General features: G+C 30.1%; 1 protein-coding gene, 1 long non-coding RNA gene and 1 pseudogene across 3 annotated transcripts in view; 2 read left to right on the top strand and 1 right to left on the bottom strand.

The window, feature by feature from the left end:
• Positions 1-4,064: 4,064 nt before the first annotated feature.
• LOC120079800 lies at positions 4,065-6,704 on the top strand. Of its 2 annotated transcripts, XR_005482357.1 has the most exons (3): positions 4,374-4,784; positions 4,869-5,187; positions 6,450-6,704. It is a non-coding gene; the product is annotated as an uncharacterized LOC120079800 (long non-coding RNA). The 2 variants fall into 2 exon arrangements; XR_005482356.1 differs by lacking the exon at positions 6,450-6,704 and having other exon boundaries at positions 4,065-4,784; positions 4,869-5,462.
• A 666-nt stretch (positions 6,705-7,370) lies between these two features.
• On the top strand, positions 7,371-8,875 carry LOC120079102 (annotated as a pseudogene).
• A 9-nt stretch (positions 8,876-8,884) lies between these two features.
• Positions 8,885-26,281, bottom strand: part of LOC120079101 (photosystem II D2 protein-like) — a 26,704-nt gene continuing 9,307 nt past the window's right edge. The window contains exon 2 of the mRNA XM_039033288.1: positions 8,885-9,529. Within this exon, the coding sequence (XP_038889216.1) occupies positions 8,918-9,529 (612 nt within the window). The 3' untranslated portion in view covers positions 8,885-8,917. The remainder of the gene's footprint in view (positions 9,530-26,281) is intronic.

The following is a 26,281-nucleotide window of genomic DNA, read 5'->3' as shown; positions in this document are numbered from 1 at the left end:
TTAATATGGGTTTATTTTACAAAAAAATCAAATTTTGATCTAGTGATTACGCAGGTTTTAGATATTTATCTGATCCACACAAAACTAGATCTCAAACACGATATCTATTCACATATAGAGGAAGGGTTGTATCGTGGCGGTTAGTGAAACAGACCATAACGGCTACTTCTTCAAATCATGCTGAAATTCTTGCAATTCACGAGGCTAGTCAAGAATGTGTATGGCTAAGATCAATGACTCGGCACATTCGTGAAACATATGGTTTGTCTTCTAATAAAAATCTTCCAATAATATTACACGAAGATAACGCAACATGCATATCCCAAATCACAGGAGAATATATTAAAGAAGATAGAACAAAACATATTTCACCAAAGCTTTTCTACAATCAGGATCTTGAAGAAAATGACATATCACTATACAACAAATTTGTTTGAAAGATAACTTTGCATCTGCTGGTAGAAGTGTATCAGTGTTTATCCATATTTCTTTTTGCTATTTTTGTAAATAATTTGACTTTTTTTAATGTTAAAATTTTTCAATTAAAAATGTATTTAAAAAAATCGAATAAATGATTAAATATCTATATCCTTATCTATCGACTTATCAAGTTTATTCATGTTCATCACGTAATTGTAGATGCCTAAGATTCTAAGTTTCACACATTTGTGGACATGGAAGGTTGAATATTTAGATACTATTTGGATTATTCTAAATTTCCCTCTCAAATCCCCTTCACACCATTTATGATCCAATTCCAAACTCATATGGGCCTCTCGATTTTTTCTTTGTACTCATTCCATTTTTTTCTTCCTTGGAAAGAGTTTTCTTTTTCGCCTATTATATTGATCACTATGTTATTTTGAATTAGTGGTTGATGAAGAAATTTTTTATAACTGACAGCTTGTATTATCAATATATATACATATATATATCTATTTCATAAAATAGCTATGAATATAACTTTTTTTAGAACTTCATTTTCTCACCAATTAATTTAATTATAATTTTTTTTAACATTGAGATTACGTTTATTCCAAGCGAAACGTAATCGACCATGGTAATTTAAAAAGTGGGTCCCATTTTATTACATTTGGTGTTGTTTATTTGTGTGTCATATTTGTACTAACAAATCGATAATCAAAAGGTGCAATCCAATTGTGGAGTGGAGAGTGATCAATTCGATTGTATTTCGAAATTACATTACCATTGTCGTTATAGTACTGTTACAACATGAGAATCGCAAAACCTGTCATATTTACTATTTCTGTTATCGTTACCATTACCATTTAACTCTAAATAGTAATGATAACAGCAACGGTAATAGTAAATGTGACAGATATTCAAAATTCTAAATAAACATGATAAAAAAAAAACAATCTAATTACGTTTATAATTATGACTCATTTTGATTGATCTATCAATGAAATTTCATTATGATTACACTCATTTTCGTTAGAATGGGTAAACACGACCTGATTTATATAATGGATGATTACGTAGAGCTATATTTGATTTATATCGGAGAAACAAAATAGTTGAGGTAAATTTAATTAATTAAAAAAATACTTTATAGTTTTAAAGACTCTAAAGGTGGTATAGTTGTATGTGGAGATTTTTACAAGTCAACTTTGATGTAGTCAAATTTTGTTCTATTCTGATTTTTTTTTTTTACTCAAGATATCAGTTTATTTATGATTTCATTTAATTGAGACAAGTAGATAACGACTCCACGTATTTAATAAGTTTATATAGTTGCTATTTTGATAATTAAATGAGATATTATTTGAGTCTTTAAAAATAATAAATGTAAGCTAATAATTTCATACATCATTCAATTGAACGTCACATGGGTGTTTGTTTGAGTCGTCATATTTGTATTTTTAAAAAGTCTAGATAATTATAATAAAAGTGAAATTGGATATTATATAATATTCAAATAATATTATGGATGGATCTAGTAGTATTGAGGCATATGGAAAAAAAATATATTAGATGAATAAGTTTTTTCCATAACAATTAACAAGCATCTATATAATTACAATTTTAAAAGCTTTTTAGTTCTTTTATTATTATTATTATTATTATTATTATTATTACAAATAAATGGTGTTAAGGATATTAAGGTTGCCCACACATAAAGTCTTGTCTATCTACCAAAAGAATAGGACTTACCAAAGGAATAGGTTGGTTACCACCAAACCTCTAACCATTTGTATTTGTTGAGTTATTTTTGCATTCCCAAATTAGGGATTCCATATTGTATAAGTACATCACCTATATACATTTCAAATACAAGAAATCATAAAGGAAAACTTGGCTTGCCACTATCGTTTACTGCCTATCTCTTGAAGTTGTCGTCTACTTCCACAAACGCTATCATTTATCTTGTCTAAGTATTACCGTCCGCAGCATGAGTCAAACCATATCCTTCAAGCTCTTATATCTAACTAATGGTATGGTTGTTGCTTGAAAAAAAAAACGAAAACAAAAACAAAGGTGCACACCTTGGATTTGAAATGCAATTTTAGTAAAATTAAATTAAATTGTTGATATTTGTTTTACAAACAAAATTTAAAATTAACTTTGTAAAGTCATTTTTTATTATTCATAACTCAAGCAAGATATATATATTGTGTTTATCTTTCAATTTATACTCTTAAAATAGGTAAGTGTTGATTATAAACCATTATAGAGGAATAGACCAAGCAATAAAATAGTGTTTTATTCTAAGATTGTTTTTTAATATGGAAAAATGAACCAAAATATTTACGAATATAATAAAATTTTAGAACTATCAATGATAGATGCTAATAGACTTCTATCAATGTCTTTCATTAATAATTTTAAAATTTTGCTATAATTTGTAAATATTTTCAACAGTTTTACCATTTGAAATAATTTCCCATTATTCTACATTAGGGAAAAAAGAACATTGGTTCCATGTAAAATTTAGGGGAAATTTGGATTGGTTAAAGAAAAATGTGTTTTTTACCAATAAGAGCATAATTCAATTGACATATGTATGTAATGAAGACCAAGAGATTCATGGTTCAAATTCTCATCTCCTAATTTGTAAAAAAAAATAAAAAAAAAATAAATAAATAAATTAAACTATTTTGATAAACATTGTTTTAAATATACTTTAAAAATGTTTCAAAAACTATTTTGAGTGACTATCAAATATTTCAATTTTTTTTAAAATAATTTATTTTTTAAATTAAATATTTGAAAAATTAAACCAAATACATCCTTATTTTTCGAGTGAGAAAAAATAAAATGTTAATACATTTTTCAACGTTTAGTTCAAACTTATTAAATAATTTGTAGGTCTCTATTCTTCTATAAAAAAAAAAGCAAGTTTATCCTATAATGTATTTGGATGTTAATAAAAGGGTTAGTTTGAAATTTAAACAAAATATAAATATAAATATTGAGTGGAAATTGGTCCTTCCCTTAATTAGATTATGGTTAGAAGAAGTCTTATAATATTCCAAATCTCGTAGTTATTATTAAATTTGATGTTAATGGTATTTCAAAGAGATTAAGAAATACAAAATTGATTTTGAATGGAAGGGGAAAATGAGAGCTACCTAACTCCTTAATAATACATGTGTGACCTATGAAGATGAACGACAATTTAATTGAAGGATGCCTACTTTAGATGCAAAATTCGAAATATGAATGTCGATGGAAATATTGATATCTCGATTTTATGAAAGTTTCAAGATCGATGGAAATTTCGAGAAATTTTTATGAAAATTGAGGGAAATTGGTGAAAATTATTCTAATTAGTTAATGAAACGTTGATTGTGGCTTAATTAGACTATAAATGACCATTTTTAATCATCATTTTTATAAAATAAGATAAATTTTAGATATATTATATATATTTGTAAATATTTGTGTAAATGTCGATGCGAGAGTATAAATTTAAAAGAAAATTGGAAAAAATAATTACAAAATAATATAAAGTGAAATGAATATTTTAAAGTGAAATGAAATTTTTGGATGGTTAAAAAAAAACTCACATCAATTCAATTATGAGGTGAATGATATGATAATTCAATGGAAAGGTTTGAATGAGGTTGTAACACCCGAATTTTCACTTTTTATATAATTTCCGTAATTTTGCTAGGGGAAGGCATTTTTGGAATTTTGGAATTCAAATGTAAATGCGAGAATTTAATTTTTGACCTTACAAAATTATTCAATTTAGTAATTTATAGCAGGAATTAGTCTCACTTTTTGGGAAAGAAAAGAAGTTAATAAAATAAAGTGGAATAAGAAAAGTAATAAAATAAAGTTTAATTTATTTCTTTTTAAGTTTTAAGTTTTTTTATTATTCTTTTTATATAAAAACAAAACCTCCTCCTCATTCTTCTTCCTCACCGTGTGGCCTCCCCTTAAATTTTTTTTTTTTTTTTTTTTAAAAAAACCTAGCCACCGTTGACACCAATCGCCTGCCGCCTGCCGCCGAAGACCCACCCCCAGGTTAGCCGTCGCCCTTCCTCGCGCCGATGGTCTGAGCCACACGCACAATCTTCAGTCGCTCGTCGGGGTGCTGCTCGTCTGCCGTGGGTCGTTGTTGCTCAGATCGGCGGCACGCACAAGCCCCAATCGATCGTTGTCGGGGTGCTGCTCGTACACCGTGGGTCGCCGCTGCTCAGATCGGCGGCAACGAACTCGAGCCCTAGCCACCGTGAAGCCATCGACGCCCAGCCTTGAGTTTTGCAATTGCCAAGTTCCCAGTCGTCGATAATGCCAGAGCGTTAGAGTTAGTGGTAAGTTATTCGTTGATTTTTATGATGGGTTTTGGATATCTTGGATGCCCATTAAGTTTCGATATTTTTTGGTTGATGATTCAGCGTGATCAGAGATTGGAGATTGGGTCATTTCGAGTCGCCGTCAAACAAGGATTGTGAGCAATTGGTGAGTTCAATTGGGTTCTTAACACCCTTCGATTTGGCGTGTAGCTACAGTCAATTTTGTGTCTGAAGCTCGACTGTAGTTCAACTTGAGCAAACACTTCGCGTAAGTGTTTTGGAGGTATTGATGTGGATTTTTTATTTGGGTTATATTCTTAGGATTGGAGTTTAATTTTTATTTTCACTTAGGGTTTGATTTGAGATTCTTTTTTTAGCAAGGAAGGAGATAAATTTGTTTCAGTTGAGCTCAAACTCTAATGTAAGTAATTTCACTACTGGAATCGCTTTTGTGTCAGGCAATACACTGTAGACATTGAGGGTCTTGCAGTAGTTTTTGTTAGAATATTTTTTTATTGTTCTGAGGTTGGATGGACTGCTTATGAAGGATATATGATCATGTGGTAGTATACTGGAGTATGATTATGTATGAGCTTAAGCTCGAATTTTTTATGTTATAGTAAATGATGTTTGCGCATGATCCTTAAGTAGCACTCCTATTGGAATGCCTTAAAGCTAGATGAGCATTAGACATTAGCTGATTTATATAGTTATGCGATTTATTATGAGAATGTGTGGACTGTATGATATATATTAGAAATCCTGAATACTACATTGTTTACATGATTTAGTGCATGAAAGTGATGTGCTACAGTCGATTCACTTAAAACTAGATTAAGTATGTATGTTGAGGATAATTAACATGAGGTTGACGATGAGGAGATTTTGGAGGATTTATGATTAGGTGAATGTTACATGTAATATGAAGTTAGATACAATATCCTTTCCTTTCCAGACTATGTGACTGCATGAAAGTAATACGCGTCCAAGGGCGCTAGTACATGAAAGAGATGTACTGGGGCTGGTGTGTATGAAAGTGATACATATCTAGAGGGTGCTGGGGTGTACGAAAGAGGTACACACTCAGTGGGTTTGGTGTATACGAAAGAGGTGTATGTCTAACCATGTGTATGAAAAAGGTACGCATCCCTACATTAGAGGATATGAGGTGTACGAAAGAGGTACATACTCAATGGATTATGTGTATACGAAAGAGGTGTATACATAATTAGATGTACGAAAGAGGTACATACTTAGTAGGTTATGTGTATACGAAAGAGGTGTATACTTAACTAGGTGTACAAAAGAGGTACATCTTCAGTGGGTTGTGTGTATACGAAAGAGGTGTATACGTAACCATGTGTACGAAAGAGGTACACATTAAGTGGGTTTATGTGTATACGAAAGAGGTGTATGCATAACCATGCGTATGTAAGAGATTGTTTTCCTTCGGGATTCACTAGAGATTGTGGGTCCTACGGGACTTACTAGAGGTAGTAGACATATTCAACTACAGTAGGATAGAAATAAGTTTTTCATGTATATGTGTCCCATGAGGACTAGAGCAGTTTATATGTTCCACTAGAGGTAGGCATCTAGAGGACATAGATGCCTAGCCTGACCTCAGTAGTGGGGTTACTACTGAGTATTTCATACTCATTCTTTCTCATGTTGATGTTTCAGGTAAGGGTTTCAGGTAAGGGTAGAGATGCACCGGCGATGGCTCAGCGGAATTCGTGATCGTGCCATTGGGACTAGTTTTCACGCTTCCGCATCATGAAATTTAGAGTCCTTATATTTTTCCTTAGTGTTTAGTGTTACTGTTTGAAACTTATTATGAAGGATTGTGTTTCCTTATATTTTTAATAATCTTTATAAATTATGGGTACCCTATTATTGTTTTAACAATTGCATTTAATAAATGTCTTTTAAACTTCTCTTGTTTATTTAGTATTTATTTCAACGTAACTGAGTTGTTTTAAATCCAATGCATGCATTTATTTTAGTAACGGCCTGACCTAAGTCCTAGGGGGTCGGGTTGTTACAGAGGTGAAAAATAAATATAGGTTTCATTCTGTTTGTTGTTTTTGTTCTTGGAAATGAAAGTTTTGAATTGAAAATAGAGAAAAGTTGAAAATTTTAAAAAGTTGCCCATTGAAAAAGTTTCATCCTTCATCGTAAAAAAACATTGTCATTTGAAACTGGATGATTATTTGTTATTAGGATTATAAAACTGAAAAACTTGAGGTCAGATAATGTAGGTAATTAAAAAAAAAATATATTTCAAAGTTTCCCTCTCTCGAAGTTTCATCAAAATGGGGAAACTCGAAATCTTTTTGAAATTTCGAAATTTTTAATTCAAGAAATCTCAAAATTTTCGTTGACATGGGAGAAAATGAAATTTTTTTCTACCAAAGTTTCGAAGCCATTGAAATCTAAAAATTATTTGATCAAAATTTTGAGATTTTGATGAAAATTTTCCTCTATGCCTATACTTGATTTCGAATGGCAGTAGATTTCATTATTAAACTTTGTTTTTCTTTATGTACCTATTTTTGGTTTTTTTGCACTCATAACATAAAAATCTTTGAGATGTTCGGGATAATGGGTGGAGTTGTGAACTCCAAAGAGTGGCCTCCACTAATTATTGGTCAAGAAGTTTATGGTTCCTACAACTAAAAAACATCAATTTATGTTTTATTAACTCCTTACGTCGTAAGTTTTGGGACTTCACAACTTCATTTCTTACTCAAAATGCAGCCTTAAAATATGTCTATTATCAACCTGGACATAATTTAACTATTTTTGGTATTATATTCATTAATTAAAATTAAATGTGTTCAACTACCATCTTTATGTATTTATGTTGTTAAACTGCGTGTGCGTGGGCGTGAAGTCGGTTATATGATCAGATTCAATTATAATAATGGCAATCCTAAATACTCTTGTTTAGATAAGAATTTTCACTCTTTTAAGAAATCAAGGATTGTTTGATAGACAATTCAAACACTATTTTGTATTTCCATATTAGTTAAGTAAACATACATTTGTTAAGTAACTTGTATTTTGTTTTTGAAAATTGTTTCCGGATGAAAAAAATAAAGGATGAATTCCACTTTAAAAGGACGCGTTATCAAAATATAAAAAGACCAGTTTATGAAACTTCTTACCCTCCGGATGGAAATAAAGAAAATTCGAAGTTAGAAATAGATAAAAAAGAAAAATCTCTCTTCTGGTTTGAAAAACCTCTTGTGACTATTCTTTTCGACTATAAACGATGGAATCGTCCATTTCGATATATAAATAAAAAATGAGAAATTTGAAAATGCTGTTAGAAATGAAATGTCACAATATTTTTTTTATACATGTCAAAGTGACGGAAAAGACAGAATAGTTTTTACACATCCCACTAGTGTAGCAACTTTTTTTGAAATGATACAAAAAAAGATATCTTTGTTCACAACAGAAAAACTTTCTTATGATGAATTCGATAATCCTTGGAATTATCTTAATGAACAAAAAAATCAATTTAAACAAAAAATTGATAAATAGAATTCAAAGTTCTATCCTATTATTATTGCCTTCATTGCTGCTCCTCCAATAGATATTGATGGTATTCGTGAACTTGTTTCTGGATCTCTACTTTACGGAAACAATATTATTTCTGGTGCTATTATCCTACTTCTGCAGCTATCAGTTTGCATTTTTACCCAATTTGGGAAGCTGCTTCCGTTGATGAATGGTTATACAATGGTGGTCCTTATGAGCTAATTGTTCTACACTTCTTACTTGGTGTAGCATGTTACATGGGTCGAGAGTGGGAACTTAGTTTCCGTCTGGGTATGCGTCCTTGGATTGCTGTTGCATATTCAGCTCCTGTTGCAGTTGCTACTGCTGTTTTCTTGATCTACCCAATTGGTCAAGGAAGCTTTTCTGATGGTATGCCTCTAGGAATCTCTGGTACTTTCAACTTCATGATTGTATTCCAGGCTGAGCACAACATCCTTATGCACTCATTCCACATGTTAGGTGTAGCTGGTGTATTCGGCGGCTCCCTATTCAGTGTTATGCATGGTTCCTTGGTACTGACGTGACATGAGCGTGAAAAGGGGTTCAAGAATAAGTTTTCTTTTTATAAGGGCTAAAATCATTTATTTTGGCTTTTTGGTATAGAAAGTCTCAAATTCAGGATCTTCCGCTGCACGGATTTCCTGAGAAATGAAGTCATAGGCACGTAGGTTCAGGGCCAGACCAACTACTCCAAGAGCACTCATCCATAAACCAGTTACTGGTACAAATAACATAAAGAAATGTAACCAACGTTTATTGGAAAAAGCAACCCCAAAGATTTGGGACCAAAAGCGATTAGCAGTGACCATTGAATAAGTTTCTTCAGCTTGAGTTGGGTTAAAAGCACGGAATGTATTTGCACCATCCCCATCCTCAAATAAGGTATTTTCTACGGTAGCACCATGAAAGCGCCATAGCAGAGCAGCGCCCAATACACCCGCAACTCCCATCATATGAAATGGGTTCAATGTCCAATTATGAAACCCTTGGAAAAAGAGGATGAATCGAAATATAGCTGCTACACCAAAACTAGGCGCAAAGAACCAACCAGACTGACCTAGTGGATAAATCAGGAATACAGAAACAAAAACAGCAATTGGGCCCGAGAATGCGATTGCATTATAAGGTCGCAATTGAACAGATCGAGCAAGTTCAAATTGACGTAACATGAAACCTATTAGTCCATGTGAATTCTGAAAAACGTTTTTATGTTTTCAAAATATCCAAATTTTGAATTCAAATTTTAAAATTTAAAATTATATTAAGAAATATTGAAACAATAATAAATATTATAAACTCAATTATTTTTGTTAAATTAAAATATATATCACATAATATATTATATATTATATAATACAAAATAATAATTAAACAAAATTTTAACATAAAACAAGTTCATAGATTAATTAATAATAGTTTATATTTAATTTAATATTTAGTGAGTAACTATATTAGTTGTATGGTTTATAAATATATTATCAAACACATTTTGAAAAAAAAAATTAATTTAAATATAATATTAAATTTCTATCAACATGTCGACATCTTAATCGATATTTCCATAATATCGATATAAGGGTGAATTGATATTTCCATTGTATCGTAGAAAAATCTATGAAACTTAAAAATAATAGGTAACAAAATGTCCCTAACATAAATATAATATAAATAGTAGACATATTAACTTGTTTAAAAATCATAAAAGATTTATTTACTAATTTAAAATTATTTTTTGAATTTTTTATTTTAACAATTTTTCCAGAAACATGAATCGAAATGATATTTCTATTGAAATTTTCTTAAAACTAAGACTTCGACATTTTCGTCGAAAACTTTTTAAATTTGGATTATAATTAGTTTTACTGACTTTTAAACTTATTAATTCACCCATAATAAAATTATATTATGATTTTTTTAAAACTCATGCTTCTCTGAAATAAAGTTTATGTATTTTTTTAAGTACAATCATTAAGAATATGGGAGATTGAATCTATGTCAATTATAATTGAATTAAACCCATTTTTACATTATTTTATTCCTTAAATTTGTAGTTAATTTTATCATTATTATTATTCCGATGGGCACGTCTAAAATATTGTAGCTAAAATTTTATTTTAAAAACTTGAAAGAAAAGTTTTACTATATTTTAAAAGTGAATTGAAACTTTTTTGGTTACTTACAAATATATTAACAAATAATTTAAATTTAAGAAATAAAATATTGAACTATTCATTCCCCTTTGACAGTTTGTGTCTACGGATTTAATCCCTAACCTTGAAGTTATTATACATACACATACTTAATATTTAATGTCGGTTAGACTATGCTCATTTTCTTACCGAAAGTGATAAGTGCTTTGATTGTTAAAGTGTATATAAATCAATAGATTATTTACTTTGAATTAATCTCTTCTAGTCATATAGATTCAAATTCTTCTACTTTCTAATGTATTATCACTTAGAAAGGAGAGAAAAATCTCGGTTCATTTGACATCGTTCGGTAACCATTTAGTTTTTAGTTTTTTGAAAATTGAACTTATTTTCTCCCAATTTTTTAGGAGGGTTTTTTTTTTTTTTTAAAAGTAAAATAGTTAAATTCTTAGTTAAATTTCAAAATAAAAACAAATTCTTAAAAATTATTCTCCCGTTTCATAATAATTTGATTTTTAATTTTGATTAGATCGAAAAATTATTTTGAATCTCGTATCTTCACCTTTGTTGTTCGATTATGTAATTCCCTTGCCGATGGTGTAGCAAAATTTGCAAAGATTGGATCTGAGAGCTGTGAGTGGCGAGATAGTTTCCCCTTCTGTATTCAAGGACTTTTGCAATTTTTTGTCCGTCGAAGCTTAATAATATGGAGGTATTTGTTAAAAGAATTCTATAAACATTCCTTTTTTAGTCTAAATTTCCTTATATACTTCTTACCAATATTTTTAAAAACCAAGTTAAGCTTTAAAAATTAAAAAAATAATTTTAAAAATTTATTTTTGTTTTTAGACTTTGACTAAGACTTCAACTCATTTATTAAAAAATATGTAATCAATTGTAAAAATTTTGAGAGAAAATATGTTTAATTTTAAAAAATCACGTTGTTACCAAACCTAATCTACTTTTCTTAGGTCTATTTGGTAACCATTTTTTTTTTGTTTTTAGATTTTGAAAATTAAGCATATTTCCTTCCCATTTTTTTATAGTGATTTGCATATTTATTAAGTACAATGATTGAATTCTTAGTCAAATTTCATAAATAAAGCTAAGTTTTTAAAAATTTAGCTTGATTTTTAAACCATTGGTAAAAAGTAGATACCAAATGAAGAATTTTAGAGGTAGAAGTGGTGTCTATATGCTTAATTTTCAAAAACAAAAAAAATTAAAAACTAAAACTCCGTTTGGTAACCATTTTATTTTTTATTTTTATTTAAGAAAATTAAGCCTATAGACACTATTTCTACCACCAAATTTCTCATTTATTATCTACTTTTCACCAATTTTTTAGAACCAGAAGAAGTAACTTTCAAAAAGTTGTATTTGTTTTTAGAATTTGGTTAAGAATTCAACCATGGTACTTAATAAAAATGCAAATCATCGTAAAAAACGTAGATGAAATAGACTTAATTTTCAAAAAAATAAAAATAAAAAATCAAATAGTTACCAAATGAGACCTAAATGGTCATCGAACGGGTCTTAGTTTTCAATTTTTAGGTTGGTGTTTGAAAATTTTAGTAGAAAATAATAATAATAATAATAAAAAGAAGTGAAAATGATACTTATAGGTTTACTTTTCAAAATTAAAAATATAAAATTAAATGGCCATCAGAAGTGATCTTATTCAGTTGAGAGTAAATTTAAACAAAGAAATTGAGAAGGAAACTCGAAGAAGAAGTCAAAGGATGAGTACTTAGAATTAGATACCAGTATCTACACAACTGCCAAAGGCCCAAAACCATGTGGACTTAGCTGTCAAAGAACTCTCATAAAAAATCCAAAAATATAAAAGGAATTGTTTTTTTAAATAGCCATAAAAAAATAAATATAAGAATTAAGTGGGATCCATGAATTAAATTTAATTCAATTGTTGAAGTATCCTAAACTTGTTCCTTAGGTTGAAAATTAAAATGGTCATTCTCAAACTTATTATGTTATATATCCTTAAATAATTATGATGATAATATTAAGGTCCGTTTGGATTGACCTAAGAAAAAAATTATTTTTTAAAAAAATTATTTTTATTTAAATATTTTTTATAAAAACTTATTAAAATACATTCAAAAAACTATTTTTGAGTGGTTGCCAAACACTCAAATTTCTTATATTTTAAATTAAAAATTTGAAAATGTATTCCAAACATATTCTAAGAAAAATATCAAATTTTGTTGTCATGTTAAAGTTGTATATCTTTAAATAATAATAATAATAATATTAAGAAAATATCGAAATTTCTTACTATAAACTTTGGCAATGTGGGCCAATTTTTACAAAATGCTTTCAACTTCATCAACCTATAAGTCTACACCTTTGACTTTGGTAAATATTGCAATCTTTATCTCAACTTTGAATAAGTATTCCAAATTTCACTATAAATTTTTTTACTTATTATGACACACAAAAGGTGTTTTGCTAATACAAGAAATTGCTTTGGCATAAACTTCTGCTCTACAACTATTGGGATACAAACACAAATTTGTACCTCTAATAATTTTCCATTTGAAATTCATCCATCAAAATGTTTATAATTCATTTTTCACACAAAATTAATGATGTAAGTACAGGAAAATCGATCAACGGTAAGTTTATATTTTGGGAGGAAAATTATATCAATGCCTTGTAAAATAAAGAACGCTGAATACCAATATGATATTGAATACCGTACACTCTACGCTTAAGTTAGAATCAAAATTGTAAAATGATTTAACTAATAAGTAAATAGTTTTTAGCATTACTCTAACTGAAATTTTGGCTCATCACTAACCTCTTTGTAACTTTTGAAAGTGTTTGAACCACCACATGGGCAATTACATCACTGCCAGTTAAGTACATGATGGACCTTTTTAAGTGTCTTGCCCACGTTTCTCAATCGTTCCATCATGGATCATCCCTTGGGAATCCAAACTACTCTTCACCTTAGCTCAATTGCTCACTTGGACCGGAATGACCTTCTTTACGCTTTAACAGATCAAATTGATTCGTGTAAGGATCAACAAGAAAAACGATAAATTTTAACTTTTCATTTGTAAAAATAGCAAATCAACATTTTATTTATAAAAATGATAAAACGAATTAAATAAAAATAAACGAATTTATGAAAATCTAAACTACCTTCAACTATATAAATGAGATTGCAATTGACTACTTAAGAAATATTCATAATTATACTGTAATTAAAACAAACATCTAGAGGCTCTCGGTTGACCATGCTCTGATTACCTCATTGACCTCTTCTCCAACCAAGTTATCGCCATTTTCCTTTCCAAAATTGGCTCCTCCACCAATAGTTACGATACCTCCGACATAAATTCTGTTTGCATCCCTTGCTCTGTCGAATGTGATTCCCTCTCATTCCACCAATACTTTACCATCAGCTTCGATGCTGGCTCCTTCTCAACCGACTTCATTTATTGCTCCTTTGGAGCCACTAGTGATCACTTTAGTTCCATCTTCTTCTATCTCAACTCCTCCGACACAAGCTCCATCACCAACCTCAACTCTTAACAATAGTGCTATCGTGAATAGAATCATTGTCTTTGATATTTGGTTGTATAAAATTTTCAAACTTATTAAAATATCAAAATGCAAAAACATTAAAAAAAAAAAAAGTTGAAAATAGATATAAAAAATCAAAATAAATAAAAAAATGATATTTGAAAAAAAAAAAGAAAAGGTTTAGTTTTGATATTTGAAAAAGAAAATAACAATATGATTTGATGATTTAAACAGAGGAGATATTTTAGGAGAAAATAAAGATGTATGATAAAAAAAACGTGGAAAGAAAAAAAAGTAGTTACATTGTAATTCGGATGATGGTTTTGTAGTCATAAAAGGTCTTTTGAAAGTTTTTTTGTGATACTTCTGCTAAGATATTTACGTGACCTACAAATGCATTGTAATTAGTCTTCAAACTACGCCTAACGAATATACTAAACTTAAAAACAAATACACTACAATAGAAAATCAATTAACCAAACCATCTAAATCGCTTTTGAACGTATCCAACATTCTGTAACAATATTTTTTTTTTATTTATAGACCAAAATGTCAGTTTAGAAAGTGAGGGTTAGACCGGTAAAAACTTTATCTAAATAATTGCATTATTGAAGAAAGAAATTGATTTAGATTAGAGTATGAAAATCCCAATTAAAAATCGTTAATTGAAATTACTAAACAATTATGATTTGGTGTTGATGTCAATCGTGGAGATCTCATGAACAAAACAAACAATATTCGACCATGGTACATCCTTCCTTGATTAAATTTGTCAAGGTGGGTCTAGGACCCCAAGATAAACGGGTTAATACTGAAGGAAATCATACACGATGATTTCCATGAGCAGCGGAATGATCGTTCTAGGTACCATTCGTATTTGAACATACACAATTACAATCAGGAAACGGAAACTTACAAGTCATGCACAATACGAAATTACAGCATGCTTTACAATAAGATTAAGGGAAAAAATATCATACTTTTGAAGACTCATCTTCAAATTCCCTCGATTACAAATGCTCATTCAATCTCCAAGACTGCAACACACGAATGCTCGACCACAGCAACCGCCACACAGCATGATCAATCAGCAACCACCACACGAACACCGCGAACACAACGAACGGCCTCCAAAAACCTCGACCTCAGTCGAGTTAAGTAAGAGAACAAAGTGAGGCTCAATATTTCCTACATTGGCCAGCTTCTTATGATTGCCACTTATTTGCTTATCATTCTCCTTTTCTTCGAGAAGATTCGTCCTCGAATCTTAAGGATGTCTTTTTTATGTATCTTCTTGTACTTGAATAAATTCAACAGGAAATCTCTCAGTTTACATCACTTTTGATACCAAATGATAAAGAGAACTACCTCAATCACGTTTGAGAACTCCCCTTTATTTTAGGTGAACCCCACAACGATAATAAGAATAACCCCCAATAAACAAAATGATAACAACCCTAAGAAAGCTAAACAGATTTGGTTTGGAAGATTGATCGATGATCAAGAAGAAAGGAGAACTTTTCCTAACTTCAAGATTTTGAACTCTCTACAATCTAATTGATCAAACTAATGAAAGGGTTGTTATTGACACTAATAAAGCTTGAGAGAATAAACTCTAATGAAATTTCATTCAAATTTCAAGTGTTGTTCTAAATGTGGAGATTACAGCCATATTTAAACTAATTGAATAGACACCATGAAAGGGTGCAACCTTTCACCTATATTGGCTACATTCATCTAATACCCTTTCAACTACTCTAATAAATATAAATTCATAACATTAATTAAATATATGGGATGTTAATAATGTAATGAATCTGAATTTTTAGATTGATGATGGCTTTTGGATGACCAAATGACTCTTAGAGCTTCAATGGTTGCAACTCTTTACCTTTGGCTGGAAACTTATCTTCAAAGCAAGCATTTAATCCTTCTAGAAGTCTTTTAGCTCTAGCTCATCATTGGTTTTTGGGTATAATGATTGCATCATGATTAGATTGACTTAGAAAGCTCTCCCATGGATTTTCGCATGAGCTTCAATTGAGCTGGATTTAGCTTGTTGAGCTTCATTTTTCTCTTGTAAAACTTCATGTTCTCCTATGATGGTCAGCTCCTTATCACACCACCACAATGGCTACCTTGGTATTTTTGGTGTGAGAATCTAGAAATGTAGGCTCTGTGTGGATTTAGTTAGAGGAAGATACCGGAGGAATAACAATCGTGTAACGATTGAGCAAGTGGGAGATGACAAGAGTCTATCGTATAGACGATGCCCAATCATTTAGCAAATGCTCCGCGATCGTTTAGCGACACGGTTGAGTGAACTATCGTGTAGTGTCACTCTATGATCGTTTCGTCTCTCTTTAGCTATCGTTTGGTGAATCTTATTCACTTCACAACAATTCTGTGAGTATTTCCGAGAATAGAAACTCTCACAACTTTTTCTAAATTTAGGAAAATATTTTTTCTTTTATCTCACCATTACCATGAAACCACCAATAACCTTTTACTCAATTGTTATTAGAGAAAAAAATATAATTATCCAATAATTAAATTATTATAAATACATATGATAACCAACTTACCATATTATATTCATAATCTATAGTTTTAATATTTCATCTTATGAAACATATAAACCATAGTTCTTTTTCTATTTCATGGTACTTAATATAAATCTCATTTATATTAATCCTCCACTTAACGTATCTCATACATCACACCGATCATATCATATACAATCGAATTTTCTCTTGTCAAATTGAACATTTCGAATCAACACCAATAACTGATTCTCAACTTGAATCCATTGAGCTAATAAGAGGACCTTATGGACATGTAGCTTGAAGCTTCAACGGTACGTGAATAACTGACTAAACTCTTTAATCACGGGATCCACCATCCGTTAACTGCCAGACACTCCATTAAAGACCGACAACTGCACTCTCCTTACAGATATATTATGTGTCCATATCAACCAATCAACAATGCGATAACCCTTCACAGATCGCTCGTAAGTACAGTTGGGCCAATAATCGTTATGCCCCTGTAGTTACATCTAACTTCTTAAGTACCACTGGTCCCTTTAACGAATATAATTCATAGTTCTACTATGACTGAGTCCTCTCTTCCAAAGAGAAGTTGTGGCCACTATGTTCAATACTCGAAATCAGTCATTAAGGGAGTAGTCTATCTACTTAACTTGCTTTGGGGAAGGAATGAATTCCATCTTGTGTAACTGAGTTCCCAGCTCCCAAATCAGAAAAATCCCAAAAAAGTTAGGCATGTTAAGTTGGCAATATGTCCATTCTCACTCATACTAATAAAAGAACCGCCCTAAAAAATAGAAGTTCCCAAAACACTTAGGATTGAAGTCATGTCACCTATGGTCGTTTAGGTGAGATGTAAGTCTCAAATATCAATGACATTATATACAGAGACTAGTCATTTCGTGGTCCAGTATTATATAGACTCTTTGTATAGGATACCCCCGCTCGGATGTCTCCACATGAATGGTCAGGATCTACCATCTGTAGTAGTTCACAACACTTGCAAACCTCTACAAAGCGGATTGTATCCGTATGTCACCAAGATCAGGTATCCCTCATTAATCCTTATACTACAAATCTTTTTAGCTTATCACTTAAGACATGATCCACTTGTATATCTCATATATATGCTTAAGTTTACATACAATAACCATAGAGCTTTGTTTATTGGATATGAGTAAATGCCAAATAAAATAACTCTTATTTTATTCATAACAATGTGTATAGATTACAAACTACAAGACTCCGGGAGAATTAGGACACTAATCCCAACAAATACCAACACTGTCTATATGCTTGACCTACCTTTTCACAGTGGTTCGATAGGAATCACTTTGGAAAGAAAAGACTTTACGACTTGAACTCTTGGTTGATGGTTGATTAAGTCGAGCTTTTCATCTATGCACCAGCGAATTTGATTGATTAAGTCAAGTCTCCAAAGTAGACTTGTCGTCAATCGAGAACAAAAATAAAAGCAGCAAAAAAAAATGAAAATTCAAAAAGATGTGTTCGAAGAAATAGAAATTTCAATAAATCAGAAGTCATGATAGTGATTAATTTCCCACTTACCATTGAACAAAACTCTTAATCGTTGAATAGCCGTAAGAATAAAGCGTTGGATGTAGAAAGCTAGGGATATAAGTTGTATTCTAATATTTTATGTTGGAAACAAAAGGATAATAAATATAAAGTTCAAAATAATTTAAAACCCGTGAATCTTGATTAAGATTAATAGAAAGTATAATAAAAACAACAAATCTAAGTTAGGATAATTTGTAATATGATATTTTAAATTTCAAAGCAAGATTTGAAAATTAGTCGATATAGAAGATTCGAAAATTCAAAACAACTATTAAATCGCGAGATTTATGGCAAATTATCCGCTTGAAATGATGATCTTAGTTGACGTTGAAAGTATGCTAAGATATATAATTGAGCAATAATTACAGTCTCACTAATAAATATGTCGAATTAATTACACTACAATTAAAAGGGACAATGAAGGTATTTTAAGATTTCAGAAAATTGGATTCATGTGATATTCATGCGTTTGGCTATAATTCAAAAGGATTCCACCTTTTGTTATTTTTCCAAATGATAGTGTAATTACTACTATATACCTGATTATTCCAAAATATATAAAAAAAATGCATTGGTTATCTAAAGGTCCTCCTTGACTATTTTGGTTCAACCTCTTAAAACTATGACAGACTCTTCTAGGTTTGCTATGGATCAAACGTGGGTCTCTTCGGTCTTGGGTCAACCATTTTAGACTCTACCTTCGTCTTTGGGTCTTTTATCTATGTGATTCTTAGGCTTGTCACATTTCGATAAATCTATTCATAATCGAAGCTTCAAAGAACAACAATATAGATTTTTGTTAAATTTTGTGAATTTTTGATATTTATAGTTTATATTTCTGCATTTGTCGAGTTTTTTCTCAAGACTTGATATTTATTGTAAGAAACGAGGCATGAAAAATTTCTTACTTTAATTTTTATTCGATTTAGTGAGTGAACTGATACAATTCGATAAACTTAGAGATAAAACTGCATTATATACCTCTGATTTCAATACTCAACTTAATACCTCAAACACTGAGAAAATAACCTTGCATTCTAAACACAAACATATGAACTCTAGACTTCAAAGTTGTACTCAACGTACCAAGTAACACTCTTAGTAATAAGATAAATTTGGTGTAGAAATTAGTTAGGAATGATTTTAAAATAAACAGGTAAAAGATGATTTGTGGACTTATAGTGGGTTCCATTTTCTAATAAACTAATGGTATATTATGGGAGTGATTTAAAAATTATTAAAATTACTTTTATCATTTTAAAATCACTAAAAAATATTTTTAATAGTTGAAAATCAATTTTAATAATAAAAAATGCAATTAAAAGTGTACAATCAAAAAGTAAAGTAAATTGATTTGAAGTGATTAAATTGTCTTCTCGTGTGATTTTAAGCCAGGAAAAAAAAAAAATTAGCCATTCTATAAAGACCAACCAAATATTACTATTTTAGAGAAGGCGATACCAAAGTTGGGAATCCGAAACTATTTTTAAGTTACTTTAAAAAAAGTAATAAGAAAAAAGTTAATTAAAAAAGGAGAAGAAAATTAGTTTTAAATTGTGCAACGTGTAGACACTAACAACAAAGATGAGAAGACAAGTTTCACGTTTCTCTTTTTATTTGACAATATTCTACGCCAATATCGCGCTTCTTTTTATAATGATAAGTTTCATATTCTATTAGATAAAATTATTATAACATACTACTTAATTTTATTGGCTGTTTTTAAATTAGAAAACACAGTTAGTAAATAGTGTTGGCAAAAATAACGGATCTTCGTTCCAATCGGAGTAGAGAATCTCTAGTTTGACCGGAGTTGGGATCAAACCAGGAATGAGGGGATGGAGACGATATCCCCGTCCCAAATATTTCTTTTAATTATTTTTAATAATACTAACAATAATAAATAAGTAAATATATAAAATAAAACGGTAGGTTCTTTTTTTTTTTAAAAAAAATTATTTCATAATATAATCATCTTAAACTTTTTATTAGATATAAAATATTTTTAATTATTAATTTAAATAAATNTAATAATAATACTTTGTTATATTAAATATTTAAAATTTAAATATAAATACCAAAATTTAATTGATTTTAAATAAATAAATAAATAATAATAATAATAATATAAACGAAAAAATTTTTCTCACAGAGATCTCCGAACGGGGATTCACCGACCTCGACCCCGACCCCGACTCCCCAAAACGGGGAATGGGGCGGGGACGAGGATTATAAATCCCACGGGGATGGAGGCGGGGAGTGCATACCCGATCTCATCCCGCCCCGTTGCCAACTCTAATAGTAAATAAAAAAATATTTAAAATGCATATAGAAACTTTTATAAAAATAATTATCATTAACACGGGAAACTCGCATGCATTCATTTTCGTCCCCATTTTTTTCGTAGAATTGTTCGTTAACATGCTTTTCTTAGTCTAGTCTCGCCTTCTTAACTGACCTGCTTGAGAGTTCCTCGTACCAACATGGCGTCGAGCCTACTACACTCTAATAATCTAAGTTAGTATAAGAAGTGTATAGTTCAACTAAATATACAAAATTAATGTAAGCGCTCTTCATTAGAAATTACTTACTCCTTCCCTTCGGGGTTGACGAATGAGGCTATTTATAATATTGTTCCTCCAACACTTGTCTATAGTTACATTGTAACTTCGACAATGTCAGGAAAGTTTCGGGGCTCGAGGTTACAAGGGCACCAAGTCAAGTCCAACTCGATTATTGTTTGATGAGTATATATTCTCCAATTCGGCTAGTCACCCAAAACCTGAGGCTCTGACTTTTTCCTTTTGGGATGTGCGTTTCTATATGTCATCTCTCAATTTTCCTTCGGCTTGGGCCCATCCATAGGCTTTTGCCTATGCTTGGGTAGCCCTCAACAATTACAATAAAATAAATATATTAGGAAAATGATTATCAATAGAAAAAATGTGATAGAAAATGAGCTTGAGATCGTTAAGGTCTAACGTGATACTCATATAGTAAACAAGAACGAAAATATTGTTATAGCTATAAATATCGGTAACTCAGATTTACGGATATATCGATGGGTATTCCAGGAAAAATCAAAGACTCGCGAAAATTTATTAAAAAAAAATTGTGAATTTTTAGTCAAATTTTAAAACGAACTTATTTAAGTAATAAACTATGACTTTAAACATATAAACCAATAATTAGAAGTCAAATATGATTATGAACTGAATATATAATAGATATTAAAGAATACCAAAAAATTATTATAAACTAAATATTTTATTAATAAAGTCTAGATTATACAAAATGAATGTCATATGTTGTACTAATAAAAACAAACTTAAAAAATTTCTAAATTAAAGTTTGGATCCATAAGCACTTGATTCATAATTCATTAATAACATGATGTTCTTGAATATTCCAACATTAATATGATAAAAAAATATAAATTATATTATACACAAGTAAATTAAAAAAGAATAGATAGGGAAGATAACTATAAATTATATTTGTTTAAAAAATCAACTATATAATAATTAATAAAAAAAAAACTAGAACATGAAATAGAAAAATATTGAGAGAAATTATATAATAATTAATAAAAATAAAGCTAAAACATGAAATTGAAAAGCTCTATGATATTTCGCGATTTTTTCATCTTACTTTTAATATTTTAATTGGACAGAGTTTATAATTTTAAAATAGAGTTAGAGCTTTTCGTTTGGAGTTACTTACCAAACCTATGAAATATCATAATGACGGATAAATAGATATAAATTTTTCATGTGAATATATTTCATTATTTAAAATTGAAAGTTCAATTTTTTATCTCATAATTATTATATTGAAAAAATATGGTTGCACTTATTAAAGTCAATTAACATTGAATTGACCCGTGAAACTACACAAATGTATTGAAACTTCAATAACATAAGATTTGAATTTAAATTTAAACCTAAGGAGTCTATGGAAGCGGAAAAGAAAGAATTGTTGCATTTATAGGTGCTATTAATACGGCAAGAAAACTCCAATCCACAAGAAGCACTAACCAAGTCAAACAATTACCCTCAACGATATTGTTTAACAAGCATGATCCAGATGAAAAATGAGAAAGGGTACGGGGAGAAATTTCTTTTCGATGCCAAAATAAAGATAACAATGGAGATTAATTATCGATTCCACCTCGATTATTTTTAGATGATATAGTATTAAATTTACTTTCACTCTCTAACTTTAACTTCTAGGTTAGTAAGTGATTTAACATGGTATCAGAGTATATGATTAAGGAGATCTTGTATTCAAATTCATTTTTACTCATTGGGACTTCTACAAATTTCAAGTCCAAAATGAGGGAGAGTTTTAGATATTAAATTTATTTTCACTCATCAGCTTAAGCTTGTTGATTTGAGAATTATTATTATTAAAATGCTAGACGTTAGAAGTCAATGTTATTGTAATATTTAAATTCTAACTTTTATAAATTGTGGATGTTGAACATTTTAATTATAGCTATTGTTTTCAAGGGCATTATATTTTTGGATCTTAGGGCTTAAGTCTAGTTTTTATTTGGTCTCTAGGTTTCAAAATGTTACAATTTTAGTTCTTAAATTTTGAGTTTAATTTCAATTTAGTTCCTATGTTTTAAAATATAACAATTTTACCCTTGAACTTTAAATTTGATTCAACTTGATCTCTATATTTTGAGATTCACATTTTTAATCGGGGAAGTTGCATGAATATTTATTTTACAATAAATATTAGAGTTTATGTAGTAAGATAAAAGTATTTGCAAATATAGATTCTTTATATTAAAGATTTAGCCCAGAAAAAAGAAAAGACTAAAATGGACATGGGCCCATATTAAAGATTTGGCCACCTTATTTCGCCCCTTCATCTTCATCCGGAAAACACGTAAAACACTTCCAACTCTTTCGAGCTCCGACAGTGCGTCTCCTTCCGATTTCAACCTTTCGATTTCGACAGTACTGTCTTCTACCGCTCCGACAGTACCGTCTTCTTCCCCATCGATTTCGCTCCAAACTTCAAAAGGTACGTTGTTTTTCTTCGTTTCTTCGTTTTCCTTTGTTTATCTCTTTATCACTGATAGCAAGAATTCGAAAACGTAGGGCTTCGTTCTTCTTCCATTGATAGTTTATATAAGAAGATAAATAGTTTTTCAAATTAGGGCTACATGCATTCTCCATTGACAATTTTATGGTCATAGTGTAGTCATCACGGTGTAGTCATCACAGCGTAGTCATCATAGACTAATAGTCATCAAAATGTTGATTATGTGAAGATTATTTGTAATGTTGATTGTAATTTGCTAGTTTTTCGAGGAATATATAGATAGTTTATTGTTGACTGTGAAGATTAGTACTGTGTTTCGTTGTGATTTGTTGATGTTTCAGTGAATATTATGGTAATTTAGTTATTTATTGTTGTTTAACTGAAGTTATCACTGATGCTTTAACTGAAGTTATTTATTATTGAAGTTATCACTGAAGTTATCACTTATGCTTTAACTGAAGTTATTGTTGTTTGACTGAAGTTATCGCTGAAGTTATTTATTGTTGTTTAACTGAGGTTTTTTCGTTAGGCAATATGTTGACAGTTCATTGATAGTTTGTTGATGGATTTGTCTATCAACAAACTATCACTGATGGAACTATTCACATATATCATTGATGCTAATTATTCCCTGTACTGTGATTTGATGATTGTTTATTCATAGGAAAAAGTATCTATCACTATTATTGCTATCAATGATAATGAATGTAATGGTTCCACAATGTTTATTTTTTAGGATAGAAGTTATCACTTATGCTTTAGGGGAAATATGTTGACAGTTCATTGATAGTTTGTTAATGGATTTGTCTATCAACAAAACTATCACTGAATGGATGCTATCATTGATGCTAATTTAGTTCCCTGTACTGTGATTTGATGATTGTTATTCATAGGAAAAGTATCTATCATTATTATTGCTATCAATGATATGAATGTAATGGTTCCACATGTTTGTTTTAGGATAAAATGGAGAAAGAAAATAGAAAAAACATTGAAACATCAACATCTGAGAAAAAACACAAGAAAATCAAGGTCACAATCTAATGATATTTTATAAAATTATTAGATTTTGTGGTTGCTTTTTCTACCTTTATGTTATTCGTTATTATACAGGAAAATGTATTAATTGTTCCAAGAAGTGGAACGGACAAATCCATAAAAGTCAGCTCCTTCATAAATTTTAAATGTCTTGTCTAACATAGAAAAAGTAGATGAACCATCACTCCAACTATTTAGAGAAATCCTTTTGGGCACTCTTAGATATGAAAATGAAAAGGATGCCCAACCAACTCATATCACAACCTATTTAGAAGGCAATGCACAACTACGAAGCAAAAATATATATGGCCTTTAATTTTTAGAAGGTATTTCAGAATTTGGCCTTTAAGGATTTTTGTTTAGTAACATGTTCAAATTGTGATGATTGCCCTATAGATGGTATTCTATAGTGAAAGGAATCAAATGGACAGTACAATTAGGAAACTTCTTTTTCAAGACAATAAAAAAAAATTATAAGAAGAGAGCTCCAAGCTACTTTTTAATTTATTAGGTTTTCTGATGCCAACATACCCATTGATATAAAGGTCAAACTTGCACACTTGTATTTTCTAGAAAGCTTCCTAATTCCTACACAAGGACTTAACAAAGTAAGTTGGAAGCATCTAAAAATGTTGGATGACGAAGAAAGGTTTAGATCTTATCCATGGGGCAGGGTTTCCTTTGAACTAACTATAGAGTTTTTTTTAAGAAGGTTGTCATCAATAAGACATCTTCCATTTTCTTCCAAGGATTTCCATTAGCTTTGGTATTTTGAGCTTTTGAAATTATACCAAGATTATCCAACCCCACTATTGGATTTGTACGAAGAATAAAAAGCGATGGACCTAGACTTACTCAATGGGAGTCTCAAGAACCTAATGATTGACAACACATCAACAACAATATTTTCAAAGCCACTGGTGTAAGTCTTTTATCACTATTATTTCCTTTATTTATATATATTATTAGCTATCAAATGATAGAAACTATAACTGATGTTTCAGCTTTTATGACATAGAAGATACCACCATCAGTGATAGCTTCTATCAGTCATTTGGAACTATTGTGATATCTTCTATCATTGATAGCATGTTATTGTAGATCGAAGCAATCAGTGATAGCTTGAAATCAGTGATTGTTTCTATAAATTATCTGTATCACTAACATCTTTATTAAACTTTCATTTTACTGTTGCTTCATTTATTCCAACTAAACAAGAATTGCAATTCAACTATTATGCCTATTTTGCGGAGCTGGAAACCAGGGAGATGGATATTGAAAAAGGAAAAGAAGGAAAACAAATGTCAACCGGGAGAAGAATTGCATCATTACAAGAGGAAATTGAAGAATTAAAAAGAGGATAAGAAGATATTAAGAAGGACATCAATGAAAAGCACAAGGAGATTCTTGATATATTGGGCCACATAAAAAAAGCTATCAGTGATAAACTTCCACAAAAAGATGAAGGTGGTGAAAAGAAATCTCAAGAATCTCTTGAGAAGAACAAAGCGCCATCATCTAATTTGGAGCTTTTAGATGCAAGTTTGGAAGTTTTAGAGGTAAAACTTGTGATTTTCTTTTTCTGTAAAGAAGTACAATAACAAAAATGATATATGCATGTAGGCTGAAGTTGACACTGCTAAGGACAAGAAGGCTCAAGATGATGAAGAGAATAACCAACAAGAACAGATGCATGATGATCTTGAAGATGAAGAGAAAGATCAAGAAGAAAAAGATAAAGAAGATATGACGAAAAAAATGTAAGTATTGATTGATTGATGATCTTAATTATAACATTAGTATGCTATCAGTGATATTTGAAATCAGTTTGTTGATAACCAACTATCAATGATAACACGCTATCACTGATAGCATTATTGATAGTTTGTTATCATGCTATCACTGATAGCATGCTATCAGTGATATCTGAAATCATTGATAACCAACTATCAGTGATAACACGCTATCATTGATAGTTTGTTATTAGTGATAGTATAAATAATAGGAAGCTTTATTT

This window comes from Benincasa hispida, chromosome 6 (assembly GCF_009727055.1).
Source record: "Benincasa hispida cultivar B227 chromosome 6, ASM972705v1, whole genome shotgun sequence".
Classification (NCBI taxonomy): Eukaryota; Viridiplantae; Streptophyta; class Magnoliopsida; order Cucurbitales; family Cucurbitaceae; genus Benincasa; species Benincasa hispida.
Note: the sequence above shows the minus strand (reverse complement) of the source record. Positions and strands in the feature narration are given on the sequence as shown.